Source organism: Anolis carolinensis, chromosome 2 (assembly GCF_035594765.1).
Source record: "Anolis carolinensis isolate JA03-04 chromosome 2, rAnoCar3.1.pri, whole genome shotgun sequence".
NCBI classification, from domain to species: domain Eukaryota; kingdom Metazoa; phylum Chordata; class Lepidosauria; order Squamata; family Dactyloidae; genus Anolis; species Anolis carolinensis.
Genome location: NC_085842.1, coordinates 18246429 through 18273785, shown reverse-complemented (window position 1 = coordinate 18273785; position 27357 = coordinate 18246429). Strand labels below are relative to the sequence as shown.

Here is a 27357-nt window from a genome sequence, read left to right as displayed (position 1 = left end):
TCCCGCCACTTTTCTGCTATATGAGCCTTTGAGCCTCTCCTAGCTCCCCACTCTCCCTGCATAAGCCGTGGAGGAGCCTTGCCTTTCCGCTTTTACTGCAACTCAAAAGGTATTTTAATTATTATTTAATTAATTATTAATTATTAAGGGGTGTTTGCTCCAGGTTTAGCAATATGTTGATTAGCAATACACACCGGATTTCTCCCTAGGCTGGAGGCCTGAGTGAGGGAGAGTTTCTTTCCCCCCTCAGGCTTCCAGTCCTGGGAGAAATCTGGAGTATATTGCTATTTCTGATTTGCAGTATACTCTGGATTTCTCCCTGGGCTGGAGGCCTGAGTGAAGGAGAGTTTCTTTCCCCACTCAAGCTTCCAGTCCTGGGAGAAATCTGGAGTATATTGCTATTTCTGATTTGCAGTATACTCCGGATTTCTCCCAGGGCTGGAGGCCTTAGTGGGGCCTCTCCATTATTATTATTATTATTATTATTATTATTATTATTATTATTATTATTATTATTACCATTGAGGCTGGGTGGCCATCTGTCAGGGTTGCTTTGCTTGTGCTTTTGGTGCACAAAAGCAGAAGGGTATTGGACTAAATGGCCCAAGGGGTTTCTTCCAACCCTCTTTATTATTATTATTAACATTGAGGCTGTATTTGTTCCTTTTTTACTTCAAAATAAAATATGTGCCATGTGCATAGGCATTTGTTCATAGTTTTTTTAAAAAAACAAACAAACTATAGTCCGGCCCTCCAGCGGTCTGAGGGACTGTTAACTGGCCCCCCGTTTAAAAAGTTTGGGGACCCCTGGTTTAGAGAGTGGTTGTTTCTCTTTGCTCTCGGTCAGTGTGTGTTAGAAGGCCAACCTGTGAGGGAAACAGGCCTGGGCCAACTTTAGCCTTCCCTCCAGGTATTTTGGGCTTCAGCCCCTCTTCGGCCCTTTGGAGAAGAAGGTCTGGGAACAAGACTCACCGGAAGGAGAGGAAGGAGGAGGGGGAAGGAGAGGCCAAAGGAACAAACTCTCTTTCCCAGCCGGAGAAGGAAGGGTTAAGGGGAGGGAGTTTGGTTCCTAGACAGTCAGGAAATCTTGGTCTAAGGAGGCCCACTTCCTTCCTGCCTCTCTGGGAACCAAACTCCCTCCCCTTAACCCTTCCTTGCCCAGCGTTACTCTATAAGGAGGGGGAAAGAGCATCTCCCAAAAGCCCTGGAACCAAAGGACTCAAGATGATGGCACAGATATAGTCATGGAAGAAAATTTCCATATTCATTGGAGAGTTAGATAGATGTATTCTCTCCCTGCCAAACCATTGCTCCCCAACCTCACTGAATATTAAAGGTAATCAATCAGTCCAGGGATCAGAGCAGAGCAGGGCCTCCATCCACAACAGAGAGAGAATGTCTCAGCCCTGGGTCAAGCCCCATGGCTCCCTTTATCCCAAGGAGGAGGAACACAGACTTGGGTGGGAGATACAACAAAAGCACCCGTCACAAGCAGGCTCTTCATTGAGAAATCCCCTGCTGCCATAGCTTCTCTCCAAAGCCACCTTCTGCTATTGCAGGGGAATCTGAATTCAGAGTTTTGTTAGAAGCGTGTCAGTGATTTTCACATTTCAGTCTTGCACATGACTGCTACAAAGGTAAAGGTAAAGATTTTCCCCTGACGTTAAGTCCAGTCGTGACCGACTCTGGGGGTTGGTGCTCATTTCCATTTCTAAGCCAAAGAGCCGGCGTTGTCCGTAGACACCTCCAAGGTCATGTGGCATGACTGCATGGAGCGCCGTTACCTTCCCGCCAAAGCAGTACCTATTGATCTACTCACATTTGCATGTTTTCGAACTGCTAGGTTGGCAGGAGCTGGGGCTAACAGCAGGCGCTAATTCCGCTCCCGGGATTTGAACCTGGGACCTTTTGGTCCGCAAGTTCAGCAGCTCAGCGCTTTAACACACTGTGCCACCAGGGGCAAATATAGTGGAGTAAATAGATATACCCAGCCTGTCCCCAATACAACCGACTGTAACTCAGTGAGGTGCACATTTTCATCCACCATGTTAGAATGATAATTAAAAGAAAAAGAGAGCCCAATATACATTCATTATGCTTGAGGTTTTCATGGCGCACTTGATATCCAGAGTATGCCTTTTTACCTCAATCCATTTACCTCGTTGGGGATGGAAAATAGCAATACTGGTTCCTGCACACCCTGAAACACAGAAATGACTTTGAAAACAAGCAGACCCAGATGCACCACCACAAAATATAGGTAAAGGTAAAGGTTTCCCCTGACGTTAAGTCCAGTCATGTCTGACTTAGGTGGTTGGTGCTCATCCCCATTTCTAAGCCGAAGAGCCGGCATTGTCCGTAGACACCTCCAAGGTCATGTGGCCGGCATGACTGCATGGAGTGCCGTTACCTTCCTGCCAAATCGGTACCTATTGATCTACTCACATTTTGCATGTTTTCGAACTGCTAGGTTGGCAGGAACTGGGGCTAACAGCGGGCGCTCAAGCCGCTCCTGGGATTTGAACCTGGGACCTTTCGATCTGAAAGTTCAGAAGCTCAGTGCTTTAACGCACTTCGCCACTGGGGCTCCACCACAAAATATACCCAGCAGTAATTGTACCCCTGATAACCTGCTACTAGGAAAAGCATTGAAATATTTTCCAAGATAGTTTGCCAGTCTCTAGGTGTGTGCAGTGTCTCTAAAAAAGAGGCACAACAACTCTTTCTTTCCAAGAAAAATAACACCAGAGAATCAGGTAGCCCTTGATGGGAAGGAAGGGAAGATGGGGGAAATTGGAAGGAGGGAAGATGGAAGGAAAAGGAGGAAAGGAAGGGAGGGAGGGAGGGAGGAAATGATGAAAAGGAAGAAGAAAGAAGGAGGGAAGGAAGGAAAAGAAAAAAGGAAGAGGAAAAAGAAAAAGGAAAGAAAAGAAGAAGATGAAAACAAAAAAGGCAGTAAGGGAAGAAAGAAAAGGAAGAGAGAAGGAGGGATGGAAAGAAGATAGGAAAGAAAAAGGAAGCGGGAGAGATGGATGACAAGGATAGAAGAGATAAAGGGCAGAAACAAGGACTAGAGAGGAAAGGGAGGAAGGGAAAGAGAAGGAAAGAAAAGAAAGGGACAGAAAGGCGAAAAGGGCAGAAAATAGTTTTTAAAAGGGTGGTGTGCCGTCGCGCCTGGGGCTGTACTCTTAGTGAAAGAGGCATTGACGTGACATCTTTCCCCAGGGGATTGCTTCTTGCCCTCGTTTAGGGAAACTGGAACTCCCAAGGACCAAAACACTGTAGATAACTCAAAAACTGGGTTTATTGTTCACAAAGGGGGTAAAAGAAAATATACATTACAGTCTTTGATTGTTTAAGTCCGTGGAGCCTTCTAGATCCCTCTTTCTCTGGCTGTGAATGCCGGAGCAAACTCAGCCTCAGTCCAATGACCTATATCTGAAGACAAGAGTCTTCCTCTGTTGCCAAAGGACTGATGTGAAGGCGCTTGAGACTCCTCAACGTTGTTCAGGTTGGCCCTGAACATGAAGTGTGAGTCCCAAGGGTAAGAACCTCAGAATTGGTGCTGAGAGGTAACTTTTGAAGGGCTTTTAGTGCCAAGTCTCTCTCTCACGTCCATCCGATAGAGAACTTGCTGGTGGAATGAAAAGGAGGGAACACAGTACTACTCCAGGAAGAGGTGGAGCCAAATAGTTGAGCTGGGTGAGCAATATAACAGGTGCAAACAACATTGATTGACAGATATAAATAACCAATCCAACTACATTTACAGGGTAAGGGCAAAATCAGGCATGATACAACAATTCAAATCTTGAAACTTAGTTTGACATATAAATGGCGCCACTCGCGCCGTCACAGGTGGCATGGGCATGGAAGGGATGGCGCAGTCTGGCACAGAGCTGGTGAGGTGGCCCTTGCACTGAGAGACTGCACTGCCTACAGTTTACTATATTACACAAATGTGATGCACACCCCACTTTTGGCATGGTCATTTAGCCAAAAAAGGTGCACCTTAGATTCTCATACAGTAATCTCTTTACTGGTAATTAGATTTTCTCAAGCAATTGGAAGTGACTAGTTGGGAAGCTTGTATTAATTATACAATGTTTGGACTTCAACTCCCAGGAATCCCAGCCAGCTTACCGACTGTTAAAAACTGTGGGAGTTGTCTGTGAAGCGAGATGTCATCAGGGCCCATCCTTGCGATGAAGTCTTCCCCCAGGACTACCGAGGTGGTTGGATTTTGGAGTATGAGTTCAGCAACATACTTTTCCAATTCCTTCCATCGGGCTCTTGTCTGTGTTTTCCTCCTCAATGGGGGCATATATACATTATCTACCCCAGTGGCAAAGTGTGTTAAAGCACTGAGCTGGAGACCGAAAGGTCCCAGGTTCAAACCCCGGGAGCGGCATGAGCAGCCGCTGTTAGCTCCAGCTCCTGCCAACCTAGCAGTTCGAACACACGCCAATGTGAGTAGATCAATAGGTACTGCTCCGGCGCTCCATGCAGTCATGCCAGCCACATGACCTTGGAGGTGTCTACGGATAACGCTGGCTCTTCGGCTTAGAAATGGAGATAAGCACCAACCCCCAGAGTCAATCACGACTGGACTTAACGTCAGGGGAAAATCTTTACCTTTACCTACTATTAATGTGCAATGATGAAATTGGAGCAACACAGCCATTGCACCCGCTTTGGATGTGGGTAGGGGCTTAGTACCGACACGTAATGAAGTGGAAACTAGAATCCCTATTCCACCTTTGGCTCTCGCACGTTTAGCTGCCGTCTCGGACCTCACTGTATATGAATGAAAGCTGCTTAGTGTCAATTCTTCCACTGTCCTTGTCTCCTGAATTAGTAGAATATGATTAAGGACGAGGAAGTCTGTGAAATCGGGATCTCTAATGGAGGAGTGCCAACCTGTGGGAGTTGAAGTTCAAAAACACCTTGAGGGTCAAAGTTTGACCATGGCTGCTTCACACCGATAAATGTAGTTGCTCCATGTATAAGATCCAGGGACTTACATTTTGCAAAATAGATAAAATTCTCACAGCCCATAACAGAATCAATAATACATAGTAAATGCTAGCCATAATAATAATAATAATAATAATAATAATAATAATAATAATAATAACAACAACAACTTTATTCTTATACCCCACCCCATCTCCCCGAAGGGACTCAGGGTGGCTTACATGGGGCCATGCCCAGACACAACAATATAAAAGCAAACAAAGCAATAAAACAAATCAATCAACAATAAAACAACAGTAATTGATAAAAACAAAAATAAAAGGTCAACATATTAGTCAGGTGTTAAAAACATGAGTTGAGTTCACGGATCAAGGCCAAAGTGCAAAATATGTCAAAATCATCAGGGATGGGTAGTTGCCCAGCTGACATAGTCGTTAAAGTGCAATTAAATGTAATACTGAGAAGGCAAACCTATGGGTCTATGCTAAGTGGGCAAATAGGTCAAATAAGCCATGTCATGAATACTTTTTAAAACAAGGTTCTCTTTATTGCAATTTCCAGTGTGAGAGGGTATATCAGAACTTTTATAGAACTTTTACACAAAGAACGACATTAGACAGATTCACTGGATTCCACAACAACCTACAGTTACATTAGCTAACAAACTAACAAATTGGGTTACATTTTTACTCAGCATTCACACAGATGTTCATGCACTCATTCTCATGCATCCAAATATTACCATATTCTTTCTTCCTACTTGGAGAAGCACCTGCTTAGACCAAGCGCTGCTTCCCTGCAGCCTGCCAACATACATCTCCAAAATGTCCAGAACTTCTAAACAGCAAAATGCATCCTAAGAACAATGCCAAGGATCAGATCTCTGTTTTCCATACAACAGAACATGACTCCCTGCAACATGTATCATGACTCCAAAATGAACTTCCTCCTCTTCCCTTAAGGAAAGGAAGCCCAAACTGACCAGAATCGAGCTTTCCCATGGCAAATCTGATACTCCCATACACCATCTCCACAGACCATGGCAGGTGAACAACTTCACTTTCTGGATTGCCATAAGATCCCTCATACAGCAATATTTCACTGATGTTGTCCCAAAAAAGCCGTAAATTATTGATAGACATCTTCCATCCTTGAGCATGTTGATTCCATCTCAATTTTCTGGCCAGATGTAGACTATTCTTGATTAGTTTTTGCATTGTGTTGACTTTTTTCTTATCATCCTTAACTTAAAAGAACCATTACACACTTTGTTTCCCCCCGAAAGTTCATTGTCAGCAAATGTTGACAGATGTAAAGAGATGTAAACATTTCTCTTATCACTGTCACAGTTCTTATCAGAGTAAGCAGGCAGGTCAACCATTTCAGTTCTCATTACCAACTTTTAATCACAGTTCAGCAAGCAAGTAGTTATTGCAGGTCTTAATCTTAGAATTTTGTCTTAAAAATTTAGCTCTTATTCATTCAGTCCAGCCAGAGATACAATTTGCACATCAAGGGTAATAATAGTGTAAGCATCTCTTCCTTTGGCTTGGCCTCAACAGAAGCACTGTATTCAATTCTGGAATCCTAGCTGAAAAACAGCATTCACAAACAGGAAATTTGCAACCAAGGTGATAAAAGAGCTGGAAACTAAGCCCAGAGGAGCAACTGATGGAATTACATATGGTTTATTTTTTTCTTCAGAATAGGTGACATGACAATATTTGACCTTCTGAAGATTTGTCACAGGGAGCTTGCTTTCTGTTGCTCCAAGAAGAGGAACTACACTTAGCTATTCAAATGACAAGAGAGGGGACACCATCAAATCTTAGGCAGAACTTCTCAAACAGTCTTGTTTGAAATCAGATGTTTACCCACAAAGGCTGTTTTTTGGCCTCTGTGTATTCTCTGGTGATTGTTAAGGGATGAAGTCTGAGGAAAACATTTTCCACACTTCTGGCATTGGTATGGCATCTCTCCTGTGTGGAGTCTTTTGTGGCTCACCAAGTGCGAATTACGAGCAAAATATTTCCCACACTCCTGGCATTGGTATGGCGTCTTCCCTGTGTGGAGTCTTTTGTGGCTCACCAGTTCTGAACTGTAAGCAAAATATTTCCCACACTCCTGACACTGGTAGGGCTTCTCTCCTGTGTGGAGTCTTTTGTGGCTCACCAAGTGTGAATTGCGAGCAAAACATTTCCCACACTCCTGGCATTGGAATGACTTCTCTCCTGTGTGGAGTCTTTTATGCCTCACCAAGGCTGAACTGTCAGCAAAACATTTCCCACACTCCTGGCATTGGTATGGCTTCTCTCCTGTGTGGAGTCGTTTGTGCCTCACCAAGGCTGAGCTGTAAGAAAAGCGTTTTCCACACTCCTGGCACTGGTATTGCTTCTCTCCTGCATGGATTCTTTTGTGCCTTACCAAGGCTGAACTGTAAGCAAAGCACTTCCCACACTCCTGGCATTGGTATGGCTTCTCTCCTGTGTGGAGTATTTTGTGCCTCGCCAAGTCTGAACTGTCAGCAAAGTATTTTCCACACTCCTGGCATTGGTGTGGTTTCTCTCCTGTGTGGAGTATTTTGTGGCACACCAAGGCCGAACTGTCAGCAAAATATTTCCCACACTCCTGGCATTGGTATGGCTTCACTCCTGTGTGGAATCGTTTGTGCCTCACCAAGGCTGAATTATAAGCAAAACATATCCCACATTCTTGGCATTGATATGGTTTCTCTCCTGTGTGGAGTCTTTTGTGGCTCACCAAGTCTGAACTGTGAGCAAAACATTTCCCACACTCCTGGCAGTGGTACGGTTTCTCTCCTGTGTGGAGTCTTTTGTGCCTCACCAAGGCTGAACTGTAGGTAAAACATTTATCACACTCCTGGCATTGGTATGGCTTCTCTCCTGTGTGGAGTCTTTTGTGGCTAACCAAGGCTGAACTGTAAGCAAAACATTTTCCACAAACCTGGCATTGGTATGGCTTCTCTCCTGTGTGGACTCTTTTGTGCCTCACCAAGGCTGAACTGTCAGCAAAACATTTTCCACAAACCTGGCATTGGTATGGTTTCTCTCCCGTGTGGAGTCTTTTGTGCCTCACCAAGGCTGAACTGTCAGCAAAACATTTCCCACATTCCTGACATTGGTATGGCTTCTCTCCTGTGTGGAGTCTTTTGTGGCTCACCAATTGTGAACTGTAAGCAAAACATTTCCCACAATCCTGGCATCTGTGTGGTTCCTGTCCTGTGTGAAATGCCTCGTGTTTCACCAAGTGTGAACTCTGGATAAAAGATTTCACACACTCCTGGCTTATGAAATCCTCGGTTCCTTCAAAGATTTGTTGTTGGCACAGATCTGGCAATTTTTCATCAACCACACATTTTTCTGATAATTTCCATTTAAGATGGTTTTTCCCAGCATGAAGTGTCTTGTGTAGCACAAGTACCACATTTTGGGTAAAACATTGCCCACATACATTGCATTTATAGGCCCTGTCTCTAACAGAATCTTCATCTTCAGTGTCGGCTTGCTGGTGTATATCAAGGCCCCCATTGTGCCCAAAATGCTTCCTGCGACTGGTGCATACATTGCTCTTCTCCCCGTTATCTATTGTGAAAAAGAAGAACAGGGTCATGATTTGAAAATCTACTTCCTCACTCTCCCCTTCCTCTTTCCCTCTCTCATACACACTCACAGAGAGATAGAGGCCCTTCTATAATGCCATATAATCAGATTATCAAAGCAGACAACTCACATTATCATTATTTCAACTGGATTATATGAGTTTATACTGCCATATAATCCAGGTCAAAGCAGATAATCTGGATTTTATATGTAGAAGTGTAGAAGGGGCCAGAGTGTTGTGTGACTGATCGGGGATGATGACTCGTTACAGGTTTGCTTTTCCAGAGAGCCCTGTTTCTGCAAAAGACCTGTTGCTGCTTGGGCTTGATTCCAGCTATGGAAATCTTCTCACTGGAGACTGAATTGGTGCTAAAATTGCTGTTGCTCAGACACCAAGTCAAGTGAAACTTGTGTGCCAGCTGCAACCATACCTTGAGTAACCAGACTTGGCCATGGTGGTCCCTGCTTTGGTTACATCCCATCTAGAGTACTGTAACGGGCTCACTGATACAGTACTTTCACTGGCTACCAATTCGTTTTTGAGCCCTATTCAAGGTGCTGGTTTTGACCTTTATAGTCCTAAATGGTTCAGGTCCAACTTACCTATCTGACTTAAGATCGTCAGGGGAGGCCCAGAAGGAGAGGGCCTTCTTAGTGACCGCGCTGACTTATGGAATACGCTCCCCAAATAAATTAATACAGCTCTCTCCCTTTCTTCTTTCAAGAATCAGCTAAGAACATTTTCGTTTAGGCAGGCCTTCAGCAAAGAAATTTTGACGGAAGTGCCAGAAAATACTATAATTTTATCAACTGGAACGAAGTGCAATATAGCTCAAGAAGATGCCACATAAATGTATATTACTTTTAAATTGTTTATTTTCAGATGTTTTATGTTTATTGATTGTTTTACTTGATTTATTTAAGCGTTCACACTAATGTTAGTATGATATTAATATGCTGTAAGTTGCTTAGGGTCCCTTGAAGGAGAAAAGTGGGATATAAATAAAGATTTATTATTAATTACATTAGTATTACTCTTATGTCATATATTTCTATCATAAGCCCTGCCTTGAGGACCCTTGGAGACTGGGATTATTTAGGATAATACTGCATGTTGAAATAGAAATCCCCATCCGTGAAGGAGCCTTACCAAGAGAGTCCACAATCCCATGAATCTCCTCCATCATCTGCACGTGCAAGAATTTCTGATCAGGATTCAGAAGAGCCCATTCCTCCAGGGAGAAATGGACAGCCACGTCCTCAAAGGCAATGGGGCCCTGGTGGAAAAAAAAAACATTTCCTTCTTACATAAGGGCTATCTAAAAAGATCTTTAAAATAGATTTACATTCCTGTTCATTGTTTGAAAGGGGAAGGGCTTAGGCCTCCGTGCCACAGTTGTAAGCTTTGTAGACACGTCCGGTTGGTCACTATCAGAACCATTTCTTAATTGATATGTAGAACCAGACATGGAATCTGGACATGTTCCAGTTTTTATTGTGGTGCCCAAATCTGGACACACGTCTTATTTCAGGTGGTTTCACAAAAGGAGAAAGATCACTATGACTCCCCTTAATCTAGATACTATATTCCTTTGGATGCAGCTCAAAATCTGCATAGTCTTTTAAGCTGGTGTGTCACATTATTGGCTCATGTTTAACTTGTGGTCTACAAGATCCCTTTCATATGAACAAGCCAAGTGTCACCCATCCTGTATTTGTGCATTACATTTTTCTCCTGGCGAAGTGTACTACCCTACATTTATTCTTGTTGAAAATTTTTTTTCCGTGTCAGGAGCGACTTGAGAGAATTGGTGTGAGAGAATTGGCCATCTGCAAGGACGTTGCCCGGATGTTTTGATGTTTTACCATCCTTATGGGAGGCTTCTCTCATGTCCCCGCATAGAGTTGGAGCTGATAGAGGGAGCTCATCCGCGCTCTCCCCAGGTTGGATTCGAACCTGGCAGCTTTCAGGTCAGCAACCCAACCTTCAAGTCACAAGGCTTTAACCCACTATGCTACCAGGGGCTCCTTGTTGAAATTAATTTGGTTAGCTTTGGTCCAACTCTCGAACATGTTATAGCCATTTTGAATTCTGATCATATCTTCTAGAGTATTAGCTATCCCTGATAATCATCTGAAAATATGATACGCATAGAATCATAGAGATGAAAGAGACCTCATGGGCCATCCAGTCCAACTCCCTGCAAGAAGCAGGAAATATCATTCAAAGCACCCCCAACAGATGTTGAACAGTACTGGGCCCAGGACATAACCCTGTGGCACTCCACCGGTCACTTCTTTCCAGAATGAAGACGAACCATTGGTGAGTCGCTCAACCCATTACAAATCCACCTAACTGTAGTATTATCTAGACCACTTTTTACTAGTTGTTCGAAAAACCATGGGAGGCCTTTCCAAAGGATTTACTGATATCATGATGTGCTACATCCACTGCATTTCCTTTAGCGTGGCCAGGTATTCCTGGACTACTTCTTTACCTATTTTGCACTTTCCTTATTATCTCATCTGCTCCATCTTGTTCAAGTAGAATACTGAGTCCCTTTTGGGAGACAACTGAGGCAACATTCTACCTTTTGCCTATCCCTTTAGCATTTCACTACCTTCTCCAGAAAGAGATCATATAATTTCCTCGTTATTTCTTCTTGTACAGACACAAACAAAATACCACTTTTGTTGTTTCCAAACTTTCTGGCAAGCTCATTTTCTGCTTTAGCTTGTCTGACCTTTTCCCTACTTATGCTGGTTAGTCATTTGAATGCTTTGGTTATTCCCACACCCTTTCCATTTCTTGTACATGTTCCTTTTAAACATTAGCTCAGTTGAAAGTATTATGAACATCTTTGAACATCTATACTGCTTTCTTTAGATTTCTCCTATTTTTTCCCTCTTGTTGGCACTGTTTCCAATTGTGTGTTTCAACAGATGCTTGATTATTAAGCCTGGAACAAATGACACCCAGGCAGCTCGAGTCCTCCTCTCCCAGGGATCCTTCTGCTTACCTGATTAAGTTCCACTCCATCACAAAGGGGAAGAAAGGACTGAGAATTCAGCAACAACATCATTTCAGCCCCTGGGAGAGAGAGCAAGGTGTGGAAAGCTGGTCACATCAACATGTCTCAGAGGTTACAATTACAGTCCTAAAAAAAATGGCTGAGCTGTGGCGGAGCTGGTTAGTAGCAATCAGCAATAAATCACTACATTCCCACCAGACAGTATGCAAATATAGAAGTATAACAATAAAGAAAACTCCAAATCACACTGAAATTACACTGTTGTAATCAAATGCCTACCTATATACTTATCAAGGTGAACGGATCCTGCATGTACATCTTTTCTAGCTCAAACTGATTGTATATATGCAACAATTCCTTGAAGAGGAATCTATACTGGCATAAAACACCAAAACTTCCAGAAGGATCCCTTCTTACCCTCCAAGGCTGTAGTCCCATCTCCTTCCTGCTTGAGCTCCTTCTGCTGGAGACTCTGGATTGTGTCTGATGGAGGTTTCTCTGATTCAGAGACATCAGGGTGGACTTCAATGTAGCTATTTTGGGCCTAGAAGAGCACAGAGAATTCCATACTAGTAAAGAGAACAATTAGAAATGATTTTTCCCTCAAATGTGCAGAAACTGCATTCTGAGATTGGCTACATTTCCCCTCCTATCACATTCAATGTAATATCTGGTGTCAACATTTTTAGTAGACTAGCAACTGAGCTTACAGTGGATATGGAGGTGACAGAAGGAGGGGCAAAGCAGGTAGGAAAAGAGGCAGATGGAGCAGAGCCTGGCTTCTGCCTAACAACGGTCCCATCTTGGAAGAAAGGAAGGATGTGCATTTAATCTCTCCATCAGTCCCAAGGTTAGTGAAACCAAGAGGCAATGCTCTCACCTGTTCTTCCTGCCTCTTGTCCTCTGCCCGACTCAGGAGGAAGCCTTCCGCCAGGGCCACCGCCTGGGAAGAGGTCTCTGCCCCACACTCTCGGACCCAGCTCCTCATCTCTGGGGGCAGGAGGCTCAGGAACTGCTCCAGGATCACCAGGTCCAGCATCTCCGCCTTGGTGTGTTGCTCTGGCTTCAGCCACTGGCGGCAGAGATCGTGGAGGCGGCTGCAAACCTCTCTGGGTCCCTCGCCCTTTTGGTAATAAGACTGCCTGAAGCGCTGGTGCTGCATGTGTGCTTTCAGGAACTTCTGCGTAGTCATTCCCCTTAATTCCCCACTGGTCCCAGGGGCCCTGCCTGCTTCAAGTCCAGGTGAGTTGGGTCTCTCCATATTGAAACTACTGTTTGATGGAGAACCAAACCGTATCCAAGATGCCTTTCCTCCCTCTTCATTCAAGGGAAAGAAATCCCTGAACAGGTTCTGCTTCAAAATTCTCAGCCAAAAATCACATTTTCTTTCTGAAAGAAAGGCAGAATTAAACAATAGGCTTTGGGAGGCTTTTTCTTGGAGAGTTAAAAAAAAACCTTTTTATTTATTTCAGAGCCAGGTAATGCTGGACCTTCCTTTCACTTGGGGGCCTCTGCTTCGTTAGCCTCCAGACCTACTTGGCCTCTCCTGGCCTTCCAATGAACTCCCATTCAGTCTCAACCCACATTATTCCCCCATGATTCCTTCAGCTGATGCTACATGATCCATAGCCTGTCTTCTAAAGAAAAGACTTTGAAACAAGAGACAAAAATCAATGTAACAACTAAAAGTAAAATACTTGGAAAACCAGATGACAAACAGAAACTGCATTATTAAAAAAAACTATGAAAAGTATGGAAAGAGATAGAAAAAGACCTCCAAAGATGGAAGAATTTAGACCTATATTAATAAGAATTTCAGCAACCAAAATCTCAAAAATGTTGTATTTCTTTCAGACAATAGCAATTTTGTCAGAAGAAGCACTCCTAACGCCTGGAATAAAAAATTAAAAACCCAGAATAAAAATTAAAAATTTATAAAACACAAAAGATAGAGGAGGAATGGCATTACCGTATATGAGACTATACTATGACTCCAGTTTTAAGAAACATCAAATAAGAAATTCATTGATGAGAGTATGGAATAAACACAAAATATTTTTTACAGTAAGATATACCTGCATTGACAAAACCACAGGGTCCAGTGATGGCTTTTTCAACAGTGATTTTATCACAGCTCCTTCCTCCCATGGCTCAGTGTGTTAAAGCACTGAGCTGCTGAACTTGCGGACCGAAAGGTTGCAAGTTCAAACCCGGGGAGCAGAGTGAGCGCCCGCTGTTAGCTCCAGCTTCTGCCAACCTAGCAGTTCGAAAACATGCCAATGTGAGTAGATCAATAGGTACCACTCCGGCGGGAAGGTAACGGCGCTCCATGCAGTCATGCTGGCCACATGACCTTGGAAGTGTCTACGGACAACGCTGGCTCTTCGGCTTAGAAATGGAGATAAGCACCAACCCACAGAGTTGGACATGGCTGGACTTAATGTCAGGGGAAACCTTTACCTTTACCTAACCCACTCTGCCAAACCCCTTCTGGCTTCCTTTATCAGCCAGGATGGGCAGGGTCCAGGATGCATGTGGTCGCCCTCACCTCTCCAAGAATCTTGTCGACAGCCTTGGGTTGCACATATTGAAATGAATCTATTAGAACCGGACACTAACCCCCAGTTGGACACGACTGGACTTAATGTCAGGTGAAAACCTTGACCTTTACCTAATCTACTAATCAGAGCTCTGCAATCCTCGTCCCCTTCTGTGTTCTCCTTTTCTCTTTGTGTGAAAAACAGCTCTTCCTTTGAAATGCGTAATAAAAACTTAAGTGGGGGAAAGAGGACCCAGGCAGGCAGGGGAGGAGGTTGGGGGGGGAGCCATTGGCCTTGTGCCTGCCTCTCCCTTGAAGGACCAACTGATGGAGAAGTGACAGCCTAGCAGTCTGTTGTGATGATCCCCAATCCCACCTGCACCAGGCCCCCTTTTCTCCATGGTGCAAGAGACTAAGGCCATGCTCCATCTCCTTGGAAGGAGGAGTGTTGAGAAAGTGGTTGTTTTCTATGTTCTGGGTGAGTGTGTCAGAAGGCCAACCTGTAAGTGAAAACAGGCCTGGTCCAACTTCGTCCCTCCCTCCAGGTCTTTGGGGCTTCAGTCCCTCTTCGGCCCTTTGGAGAAGAATGTCTGGGAATAAGACTCACCAGAAGGAGAAGGATGAGAAGAAGGAGACAGGCTGCAAGAAGGAGGAGGAGGGAGAGGCCAAAGGAGCAAACTCTCTCTCCCAGCCGGGAAAGGAAGGGTTAAGGGGAGGGAGTTTGGTTCCTAGACAGTCGTGAAAGCTTGGTATAAGAGGACCCACTTCCTTCCTGCCTCTCTGGGAACCAAACTCCCTCCCCTTAACCCTTCCTTGCCCAGCGTTACTCTATAAGGAGAACAGAGCATCTCTCAAAAGCCCTGGAACCAAAGGACTCAAGATGAGGGCACAGATATAGTCATGGAAGAAAATTTCCATATTCATTGGAGAGTTAGATAGATGTATTCTCTCCCTGCCAAACCATTGCTCCCCAACCCTATTGAACATTAAAGGTAATCAATCAATCCAGGGATCAGATCAGAGAAGAGCAGAGCAGGGCCTCCATCCACAACAGAGAGAGAATTTATCAGCCCTGGTTCAAGTCCCATGGCTCTCTTTTCCCAGGGAGGAGGAACACAGACTTGGATGGGAGATACAACAAAAGCACCCAACACAAGCAGGCTCTTCATTGTGTTGTCGAAGGCTGTCCATACCTCACAACCTCTGAGGATGCCTGCCATAGATGTGGGCAAAACGTCAGGAGAGAATACTTCTGGAACATGGCCACACAGCCCGAAAGGCATACAACAACCCAGGCTCTTCATTGTCGGCGGCCTTTGAGAAATCCCCTGCTGCCATAGCTTCTCTCCAAAGCACCCTTCTGCTAAGGCAGGGGAATCCTAATTCAGAGTTTTGTTAGAAGAGTGTCACTGATTTTCACATTTCAGTCTTGCACATGACTGCTGCAAAGAAGAGGCAAATATAATGGAGTAATAAGGAAATCTACCCAGCCCTTCCCTAGTACAACTCACTGTTACTCAGTGAGGTGCAGATTTTCATCCATGTTAGAATGATAAGTAAAACAAAAATACATTTGTTGTATGTCTTTCGGGCTGTGTGGCCATGTTCCAGAAGTATTCTCTCCTGATGTTTTGCCCACATCTATTGTTATTATTATTATTATTGTTATTAAATTTATTTATATCCCGCTTTATCTCCCTGAAGGGGACTCAGAGCGGCTTGACATAAAAGCATCATCATAACCATTTAAAATATACAAATATACAAAAAGGGCACAAACAGCAAACAAACAGTACAGGGATGTTAACCCTCCCTGTTATCCATATATAGATATATTTGGCTGGTGTTACACTTAACACTTAATGTACCCAGCTCTCAAACGGGACAGAAAAAGTCTCAAAACATTCCTTTTAAAGGAAGCTTTCGGCTGATTGGGTTTATTGGTATAAAGAGTTGATGGCACTCAAATGGCTTTTAGGAACCTTTGCTTTAAGATTTTTAGTTTTATGTTAATACACAGGTTTTAATGTTTTTCAAGCACTGTCGAATATTTGGTTTTATTATGTATTATTTTAATGTATTGTGTGTATTTTATAAATGGCAGGCATCCTCAGAGGTTGTGAGGTTCTTTCCTTTCCTTACTTAGTTTATCCATACCTCACTACCTCTGAGGATGCCTGCCATAGATGTGGGCAAAACGTCAGGAGAGAATACTTCTGGAACATGGCCACACAGCCCGAAAGACATACAACAACCCTGTAATCCCGGCCACAAAAGCCTTCGACAACACAAAAATACATTTGGTATGCTTGAGGTTTTGATGGCGCACTTGATATCAAACGTATGCCTTTTTTCCTCAATCCATCTAGCTCGTTGGGGATGGCAAATGCAGTAGAGTCTCACTTATCCAACATAAACGGGCCGACAGAACATTGGATAAGCGAATATGTTGGATAATAAGGAGGGGTTAAGGAAAAGCCGATTAAACATCAAATTAGGTTATGATTTCACAAATTAAGCACCAAAACATCATGTTATACAACAAATTTGACAGAAAAAGTAGTTCAATACACAGTAATGCTATGTAGTAATTACTGTATTTACAAATTTAGCACCAAAATATCACAATGTATTGAAAACATTGACTAAAAAAATGCATTGGATAATCCAGAACGTTGAATAAGGGAATGTTGGATAAGTGAGACTCTTTTGTAGTAATACTGGTTCCTGCACACTCTGAAACACAGAAATGACTTTGAAAACATGCAGACACAGAGGCTCCACCACAAAATATACCCAGCAGCAATCGTACCCCTGATAACCTGCTACTCAGAAAAGCATTGAAATATTTTCCAAGATAATTTGCTCAGTCCGTAGGTGTGTGCAGTGTCTCTAAAAAGGAAAGGAGGGAGGAAGGGAGGAAAAGATGAAAAGGAAGGAAAGGAAGGAAGCAGGAAGGAGGGAAGGAAGGACTTCCAACTCCGACTGGTAAGAACTGTGGAGTTGAAGTTCAAAAACACCCGAAGGGCCAAAGTTTCACTACACCTGCTTTACACAGACAAATGTATTTTCTCAATGTAAAAGATCCAGGGACTTAACGTTCTGCAAAATAGATCAAATTCTCACAGCCTATAATAAAATCAATGATATAAAACATTGTTAATTCTAAAATAACAACAAGCCCCATGTTTTTCAATTTAATGTGGATTAAAGGTGTGTTTTCCAGGAGCAGGGAAACAGCTAGTAAATGCTAGCCATGTCATGAATACTCTTTAAAACAAGGTTCTTTTTATTGCAGTTTCCGGTGTGAAAGGGTATATCAGAACTTTTATAGAACTTTTACAGAAAGAACGACATTAGACACACAAACATACATATTCTATGTAACTACACTGGATTCCACAACAACCTAGTTACATTAGCTAACAAACTAACAATTGGGGGTTATATTTTTACTCAGCATTCACACAAATGTTCATGCATTCATTCTCATGCATCCAAATACAGTAGAGTCTCACTTATCCAACATAAACTGGCCGGCAGAATGTTGGATAAACGAATATGTTGGATAATAAGGAGAGATTAAGGAAAAGCCTATTACACATTAAATTAGGTTATGGTTTTACAAATTAAGCACCAAAACATCATGTTATACAACAAATTTGACAGAAAAGGTAGTTCAATACACAATAATGCTATGTAGAAATTACTGTATTTACAAATTTAGCACCAAAATATCACAATGTATTGAAAACATTGACTAAAAAAATGTGTTGGATAATCCAGAATGTTGGATAAGTGAGAGACTACTGTATTACCATATTCTTTCTTCCTACTTGGAGAAGCACCTGTTTGGCCAAGCGCTACCTCCCTGCAGCTTGCCAACACACATCTCCAAAATGACTAAAACTTTTAAACACAAAAATGCATCCTAAGAACAATGCCAAGGATCAGATTTTCCATACAACAGAACCTGACTCTGTGCAACACGTATCATGACTCCAAAATGCACTCCCTCCTCTTCCCTTGAGAAAAGGAGCCCAAACTGACCAGAATCGTGCTTTCCCATGACAAATCTGACATTCCCATACACCATCTCCACAGACCACGGCAGGTGAACAGCTTCACTGTCTGTCACACTTTCTGGGTTGCCATAAGATCCCTCACACAGCAATTTTCCCCGATGTTGTCCCAAAAAGCTGTAAATTAATTATAGACATTTTCCATTCTTGAACATGTTGATTCCATCTCGGTTTTCTGGCCAGATGTAGACTCTTCTTCATTAGTGTTAGCCTTGTGTTGACTTCCTTCTTATCATCCTTAACTTAAAAGAACCATTGTCTCTGAAAAAGGTTAACACATTGTTTTCCCCCAAAAGTTCATCGTCAACAAATGTTGACAGATGTAAACAGATGTACACATTTCTCTTATCACTGTCACAGTTCTGATCATAGTTAGCAGGCAATTCAACCATTACAGTTCTCATTAGCAACTTTTAATCACAGTTCAGCAAGCAAGTAGTCATTGCAGGCCTTAATCTTAACATTTTGTCTTAAACATTTAGCTCTTATTCATTCATTCCTTTCATACAGTTCCATTCAAACTGTATATTCATATTTCATAACAGCCAGAAAAACGATTTGCACATCAACGGAAATAATAGTGTTAGCATCTTTTCCTTTGGCTTGGCATCAACAGAAGCAATTCTGTCACAGGGAACATGCTTTCCATTGCTCCAAGAAGAGGAATTACACTTAGATGTTCTAATGACAAGAAAGGGGACTCCACAAAATCTTAGGCAGAACTTCTCAAACAGTCTTAGTTGAAATCAGATGTTTACCCACAAAGGCTGTTTCTTGGCCTGCGTGTATTCTCATATTTCCCACATTCTTGGCCTTGCTATGGCATCTCCCCTGTGTGGAGTCTTTTGTGCCTCACCAAGGCTGAACTGTCAGCAAAACATTTATCACATTCCTGGCATTGGTATGGCTTCTCTCCTGTGTGCAGTCTTTTGTGGCTCACCAAGGCTGAACTGTAAGTAAAACATTTCCCACACTCCTGGCATTGGTATGGTTTCTCTCCTGTGTGGAGTCTTTTGTGCCTCACCAAGGCTGAACTATGAGCAAAACACTTCTCACACTCCTGGCATTGGTATGGCTTCTCCCCTGTGTGGAGTCTCTTGTGCCTCACCAATTCTGAACGGTAAGCAAAACATTTCTCACACTCCTGGCATTGGTATGGGTTCTCTCCTTTGTGGAGTCTTTTGTGGCTCACCAAGGCTGAACTGTAAGCAAAACATTTCCCACATTCCTGGCACTGGTATGGCTTCTCTCCTGTGTGGAGTCTTTTGTGCCTCACCAAGGCTGAACTATGAGCAAAACACTTCCCACACTCCTGGCACTGGTATGGCTTCTCTCCTGTGTGGAGTCTTTTGTGGATCACCAAATCTGAACGATTAGCAAAACATTTTCCACACTCCTGGCATTGGTGTGGCTTCTCTCCTGTGTGGAGTCTTTTGTGCCTGACTAAGGCTGAACTGGAAGTAAAACATTTCTTACACTCCTGGCATTGATATGGCTTGTTTCCTGTGTGGAGTCTTTTGTGGCTCACCAAGGCTGAACTGCAAGCAAAACATTTCCCACACTTCTGGCATTGGTATGGTTTCTCTCCTGTGTGGAGTCTTTTGTGCCTCACCAAGTCTGAACTGGAAGCAAAACATTTCCCACACTCCTGGCATTGGTATGGCTTGTCTCCTGTGTGGAGTCTTTTGTGGCTCACCAAGGCTGAACTGCAAGCAAAACATTTCTCACACTCCTGGCATTGGTATGGGTTCTCTCCTTTGTGGAGTCTTTTGTGGCTCACCAAGGCTGAACTGTAAGCAAAACATTTCCCACATTCCTGGCACTGGTATGGCTTCTCGCCTGTGTGGAGTCTTTTGTGCCTCACCAAGGCTGAACTGTGAGTAAAACGCTTCCCACACTCCTGGCATTGGTATGGCTTCTCTCCTGTGTGGAGTCTTTTGTGGATCACCAAGTCTGAACGATGAGCAAAACATTTTCCACACTCCTGGCATTGGTGTGGCTTCTCTCCTGTGTGGAGTCTTTTGTGCCTCGCCAAGGCTGAACTGGAGGTAAAACATTTCCCACACTCCTGGCATTGATATGTCTTGTCTCCTGTGTGGAGTCTTTTATGGCTCACCAAGGCTGAACTGCAGGCAAAACATTTTCCACACTTTTGGCATTGGTATGGTTTCTCTCCTGTGTGGAGTCTTTTGTGGCTCACCAAGTCTGAACTGTCAGCAAAACATTTCCCACACTCCTGGCATTGGTATGGCTTCTCTCCTGTGTGGAGTCTTTTGTGCCTCACCAAGGCTGAACTGTGAGCAAAACACTTCTCACACTCCTGACATTGGTATGGCTTCTCTCCTGTGTGGAATCTTTTGTGCCTCACCAATTCTGAACTGTAAGCAAAACATTTCTCACACTCCTGGCATTGGTATGGGTTCTCTCCTTTGTGGAGTCTTTTGTGGCTCACCAAAGCTGAACTGTAAGCAAAACATTTCCCACATTCCTGGCACTGGTATGGCTTCTCGCCTGTGTGGAGTCTTTTATGCCTCACCAAGGCTGAACTGTGAGCAAAACACTTCCCACACTCCTGGCATTGGTATGGCTTCTCTCCTGTGTGGAGTCTTTTGTGGATCACCAAGTCTGAACGATGAGCAAAACATTTTCCACACTCCTGGCATTGGTGTGGCTTCTCTCCTGTGTGGAGTCTTTTGTGCCTCGCCAAGGCTGAACTGGAAGTAAAACATTTCTTACACTCCTGGCATTGATATGGGTTCTCTCCTGTGTGGATTTTTTTGTGTCTCACCAAGGCTGATCTGTAAGTAAAACATTTCCCACACTCCTGGCAATGATACGGTTTCTCTCCTGTGTGGAGTCTTTTGTGCCTCACCAAGGCTGAACTGTCTGCAAAACATTTCCCAAGTTCCTGGCATTCGTATGGCTTCTCTTCTGTGTGCTGTGTTTTGTGACTCACCAATTGTGAACTGTAAGCAAAACATTTCCCACACTCCTGGCATCTGTGTGGTTCCTGTCCTGTGTGAAATGCCTCGTGTTTCACCAAGTGTGAACTCTGGATAAAAGATTTCTCACATTCCTGGTTTATGAAATCCTCGGTTCCTTTAAATATTTCTTGTTGGCACGGATCTAGCAAGTTGTCATCAACCGCACATTTTTCCGATACTTTCCATTTAAGATGGCTTTTCCCAACATGGAGTGTCTTGTGTAGCACAAGTATCACACTTTGGGTAAAACGTTGCCCACATACATTGCATTTGTAGGGCCTTTCTTTGACAGAATCTTCATCTTCAGTGTGGGCTTGCTGGTGTATATCAAGGCCCCCATTGTGCTTCCTGCGTCTGGTGTATACATTGCTCTTCTCCCCGTTATCTACTGTGAAGAAGAACAGGGTCACGATTTGAAAATTTCCTTCCTCCCTCTCCCCTGCCTCTCTCTCTCTCTATCTCTCTCTCTCTCTCTCTCTCTCTCACACACACACACACACACACACACAGACACACACACAAAGGTCCCTCTACACTGCCATATAACCCCGATTATCAAAGCAGACAGCTCACCTTATTGGCTTTGAACTGGATATGTGTTTGCATTGCCATTTAATCCAGGTCAAAGCAGATAATCTGGATTTTATTTGGCAGTGTAGAAGGGGCCAGAATGTTGTGCGACTGATCTGGGATGATGTCTCTTGGGAGGTTTTTCAGGGAGCCCTGTTGCTGCTAAAGCCCTGTCGCTTCTTGGACCTGATTCCAGTTATGGAAATCTTCTACCTGGAGTCTGAATTGGTGCTAAAATTTGCTGTTGCTCAGGCACCAAGTCAATTGAAACTTGTGTGCCAGCTGCAACCATACCTTGAGTAACCAGACTTGGCCATGGTGGTCCATGCCTTGGATTACATCCCATCTAGACGACGGTAAGGGGCTCACTGCTCCATACTTCCACTGGCTACCAATTTGTTGCCGAGCTGATTCAAAGTGCTGATTTTGACCTTTAAAGCCCTAAACAGTTCGGGCCTAACTTACTTATCTGAACGTATGTTCTACTATCAACCTGCCCGATCCTTAAGATCATCAGGGGAGGCCTAGAAGGAGAGAGCCTTCTTAGTGACCGCCCTGAGCCTGTGGAATACCCTTCCCAAAGAAATTGCAACAGCTCCCTCCCTTTCTTCTTTCAAGAATCAACTATAAATAAACATTTTTGTTTAGGCAGGCCTTCAGCAAAGAAATTTAGAATGACATGCCATAATACTGCATGTTGAAATAGAGATCCCCATCATTGTGGGAGCCTTACCAAGAGAGTCCACAATCCCATGAATCTCCTCCATGATCTGCATGTGCAAGACTTTCTGACCAGGATTCAGAAGAGCCCACTCCTCCAGGGAGAAATGGACAGCCACATCCTCAAAAGTAATTGGGACCTGGTGGAAAAAGAAAAAAAATCCTTCTTATATAAGGACCTTTTCTCTACTTATGCTAGTTAGTCATTTGACTGTTTTAGTCGTCCGTTCCCCCCGCCACACATTTTCCATTTCTTGTACATGTTCCTTTAAAATCTTAGCTCACTTGAATGCTTGTTAAACATCCATTCTGGTTTGTTTAGCCTTCTCTTAATTTTTTCCCTCTTGTTGGCACTGTTTCCAATTGTGGCTTCAGTATTTCACTTTTAAGAAATTCCCATTCATTCTTTTCTGTATCAACAGATGTTTGATGATTAAGCCTGGAACCAATGACACCCAGGCAGCTCCAGTCCTCCTCTCCCAGGAATCCTTCCGCTTACCTGATTCAGTTCCACTCCACCACAAAGGGGAAGAAATGACTGTGGATTCGTCAACATCATCAATCCAGCCCCTGGGAGAGAGAGCAAGGCGTGGAAAGTTGATCACATAACCATGTCTCAGAGGTTACAATTACAGTCCTAAAAAGAAATCTACGAAGAAATGGCTGGGCTGTGGTGCAGCTGGTCGGGAGCCAGCTACAATAAATCACTATTGAACGAGAGGTCATGAGTTCAAAGCCAGCCCAGGTCGGAGTGAGCTCCCGACCATTAATAGTCTAGCTCACTGTTGACTTATGCAACCCGAAAGATGGTTGCATCTGTCGAGTAGGAAATTTAGATACCGCTTTATGTGGGGAGGATCATTTAACTAATTTACAACACCATGCCATCAATTACTCGGTGTCACAAGTGGATGGTGAAGCAGCAGCTTCCCCTGTGGCCAGAATTGAGCATACCCTCATGAAGCTGGAAGCTGGAAAGGTTAAATTGCCTCTGTGTCTGCCTATATATGTTGTATGTCTAATGGCATTGAATGTTTGTCATGTATATGTGCATTGTGATCCACCCTGAGTCCTCTTCAGGGTGAGAAGGGCAGAAAGGAAATACTGTAAATAAATAAATAAGCATTCTCCAGTGCAGGAATATGTAAAGGTTTGGAGTTTAGGACTTTTTTTATCTCATTCAGTGCTGAGAATAAGTTGAATTGACACTAGTACTGGGCTTGGTAATTCTACTGACGAAAGGTATTCTTTGTTGTCTGATTGTCTTCCAGCTCAGTTTCTTTGCTCATCTTTGCTTCGGGTTTCACCTGGAAACATATTGTATAGCTGATATTTCAGTCCTGGCCCAAAGTATGCAAATGTAGGAGTATAACAATAAAGAAAACTCCAAATCACATTGAAATTACACTTTTGCAACCAAATGCCTACCTATATAATTATCAAGGCCAAAGGATCCTGCATGTATGTCTTCTCTGGCTCAAACTGATTGGATATGTGCTACAATCCCTTGAAGGGGAATTTACATTGGCAGAAAACACCAAAACTCCCAGAAGGGTTCCTTCTTACCCTCCAAGGCTACAGTCCCATCTCCTTCCTGCTTGAGTTCCTTCTGCTGGAGACTCTGGATTGTGTCTGATGGAGGTTTCTCTGATTCAGAGACATCAGGGTGGACTTCAATGCAGTTATTTCGGCCCTAGAAGAGCACAGAGAATTCCATAATTAGTATAGAGAAAGGTTAGAAAATGATTTCCCCCCTCAAATGTACAGAAATTGCATTCTGAGATTGCAATTTCCCCTCCTATCACATTCAATGTAATATCTAGGGTCAACATATTTGAGGAGAGCAGCAACTGAGCTTACAGCGGATATGGAGGTGACAGCAGGAGGGGCAGAGCAGGTAGAAAAAGAGGCAGAGGGAGCAGAGTCCGGCTTCTCCCACACATTGGTCCCACCTTGGAAGAAAGGCAGGATGTATGTTTAATCAATTATCAGTCCCAAGGTTAGTGAAACCAAGAGGAAATGCTCTCACCTGTCCTTCCTGCCTCTTGTCCTCTGCCCGACTCAGGAGGAAGCCTTCCGCCAGGGCCACCGCCTGGGAACAGGTCTCTGCCCCACACTCTCGGACCCAGCTCCCCATCTCTGGGGGCAGGAGGCTCAGGAACTGCTCCAGGATCACCAGGTCCAGCATCTCAGCCTTGCTGTGTTGTTCTGGCTTCAGCCACTGGCGGCAGAGATCGTGGAGGCGGCTGCAAACCTCTCTGGGTCCATTGCCCTCTAGGTAGGAGAGCTGCCTGAACTGCTGGTGCTGCATGTGCGCATTTAGGAACTTCTGTGTGGTTCTTTCCCTTAATTCCCCACTGGTCCCAGGGGGCCGGCCTGCTTCAGGTCCAGGTGAGTTGGGTCTCTCCATGTTGGAACCACTGTTTGATGGAAAACTAAACCGTATCCAAGATGCTTATTCTCCCTCTTCATTCAAGGGAAAGAAATCCCTGAACAGGGTCTACTCCAAAATTCTCAGCCAAAAATCACTTTTTCTTTCTGAAAAAAAGGCAGAATTAAGATAATAGGCTTTAGGAGGCTTTTATCTTGGGGACTAAAAAAATGAGCCCTTTATTTATTTCAGAGCCAGGTAATGCTGGACCTTCCTTTCACTTGGGCCTCTGCTTCTCCAGCCTCCAAACTCACTTGACCTCACCTGGCCTTCCATTGTACTCCCATTCAGTCCCAACCCACATTATCCTCCCATGATTCCTTCAGGCTGGGTTCCATGATCCATAACCTTTCTTGTAAAGAAGAACCAAGAGACAAACAACAATATACAGTGGAGTCTCACTTATCCAAGCTAAACGGGCCGGCAGAACTTTGGATAAGCGAATATCTTAGATAATAAGGAGGGATTAAGGAAAAGCCTATTAAACATCAAATTGGGTTATGATTTTACAAATTAAGCACCAAAACATCATGTTATACAACAAATTTGACAGAAAAAGTAGTTCAATACGCAGTAATGTTATGTTGTAATTCCTGTATTTACAAATTTAGCTCCAAAGTATCACGATATATTGAAAACATTGACTACAAAAATGCATTGGATAATCCAGAACCTTGGATAAGTGAGACTCTAGTGTAACGACTAAAGTAAAATGCTTGGAAATCCAGAGGACAAACAGAAACTGCATTATTTAAAAACAACTATGGAAAAAATATGGAAAGAGATACAAAAAGACCTCCAAAGGTGGAAGAATTTAGACCTATCTCTATTAACAAGAATTTCAACACCCAAAATCTCAAAAATGTTATATTTATTTCAGACAATAGCAATTTTGTCAGAAGAAGCACTCTTAAAGCCCTGAATAAAAACTGAAGGGAGGCATTAACCACCACCTTAACCTATTCTGACAAACCCCCTCTGGCTTCCTTTATCAGCCAGGATGGGCAGGGTCCAGGATTCATGTGGTTGCCCTCGCCTCTCCAAGAATCTTGTCCAGTACATGTGGTCCATTGTGAGTAAATGCAGCCCATTGAAGCCACTTATCCGGCCTCTGCAGCAGCAGCTTCCTCCTCCTCTGCCGAGGAAGGTGTGTGCAGCACACGGTAGAAGTGAAAGGTGCTCACCTTTCCTGTCTTCTCCCTCACCTGATGCGTGCCTTCCAAAGCTTTGCTTGTTTATAATGGTATTTTAATTATTATTTTATTAATTATTAATTATTAATGGGTGCTTTGCTAGTGCTTTTGGTGCACAAAGGTAGAAGGAGGTTGGAAGGGGTCTCTTCCAACTCTTTTTATTATGATTATGATTAACATTGAGGCTGTATTTATTCCTGCTTTGTTTTTTTTTACTTCAAAATAAGATATGTGCAATGTGCACTGCATAGGACAGTGATGGCCAACCTATGACACGCGTGTCAGCACTGACACGCCTAGGCATTTTTGCTGACACACTGCCGCATGCAGATTGATTGGATGACTACGTCTTTTGTGGCCAGATTTGGTGTGATTTCGTCCAGTGGTTTTGTTGTTTACTCCATGGGAATTATGCACATTACATATATATATATATATATATATATATATATATATATATCATTCTAATATTATTGTACTATATTATCATATTATTACTATTAAATTATTATTATATTATTCATTATTCATGACTACATTGAAACTACAATACAGAGAAATCAGCATGGAAACTGCAAGAGGTACCATAGATTGTTGTACATGGAAATAATGGTAGTAAATAGTTTTTGATTTATTAAATACAGTTATATATTACAATTATACATTTTTGTTATTTAAACGATACCTATTGCGAAATTATGGTTTTTTTCTCGAAGTGACACACCACCCAAGTCATGCTAGGTTTTTTGGTGAATTTTGACACACCAAGCACAAAGCATGCCCATCATTGGCATAGGAATTTGTTTATAGTTTTTTTTTATAAAAAAAAACTATAGTCCAGCCCCCAACAGTCTGAGGGTCTGTGAACTGGCCCCCTGTTTACAAAGTTTGGGGACCCCTGAACTTGTCAATGGCCTTGGGTTGCACATATTGAAATGAATCCATTAAAACCGGACACCAACCCCCAGTTGGACACGACTGGACTTAATGTCAGGTGAAAACCTTGACCTTTACCTAATCTACTAATCAGAGCTCTGCAACCCTTGTCCCCTTCTGTGTCCTCCTTTTCTCTTTGTGTGGAAAACATCTTTTACTTTGAAATGAATAATAAAAAAATTAAGGGGGGAAAAAGAGGACCCAGGCAGGCAGGGGAGGGGGTTGGGAGGGGAAAGCCATTGGCTCTCGGCCTGCCTTGTGTCGTGATGATCC

At 43.3% G+C, this 27357-nt stretch overlaps 2 protein-coding genes across 2 annotated transcripts in view; both read right to left on the bottom strand.

The window, feature by feature from the left end:
• LOC100565347 (zinc finger protein 729) overlaps nucleotides 1-27357 on the bottom strand; it is a 40347-nt gene that overhangs the window by 12657 nt on the left and 333 nt on the right. The window contains 9 exon segments of the mRNA XM_062969284.1: nucleotides 6826-8579; nucleotides 9748-9874; nucleotides 11618-11688; nucleotides 12047-12173; nucleotides 12510-13018; nucleotides 22538-22664; nucleotides 23024-23094; nucleotides 24091-24217; nucleotides 24554-25062. Of these exon segments, the coding sequence (XP_062825354.1) occupies nucleotides 6826-8579; nucleotides 9748-9874; nucleotides 11618-11688; nucleotides 12047-12173; nucleotides 12510-13018; nucleotides 22538-22664; nucleotides 23024-23094; nucleotides 24091-24217; nucleotides 24554-24934 (3294 nt within the window). The 5' untranslated portion in view covers nucleotides 24935-25062.
• Nucleotides 17435-21689, bottom strand: LOC103280227 (zinc finger protein 850; the record flags this gene model as incomplete). The annotated part of the gene is given in 2 exon segments (XM_016996524.2): nucleotides 17435-19075; nucleotides 19077-21689. Coding segments are annotated over 2 exon segments (2712 nt in total), but the record flags the coding sequence as incomplete, so codon positions are not given.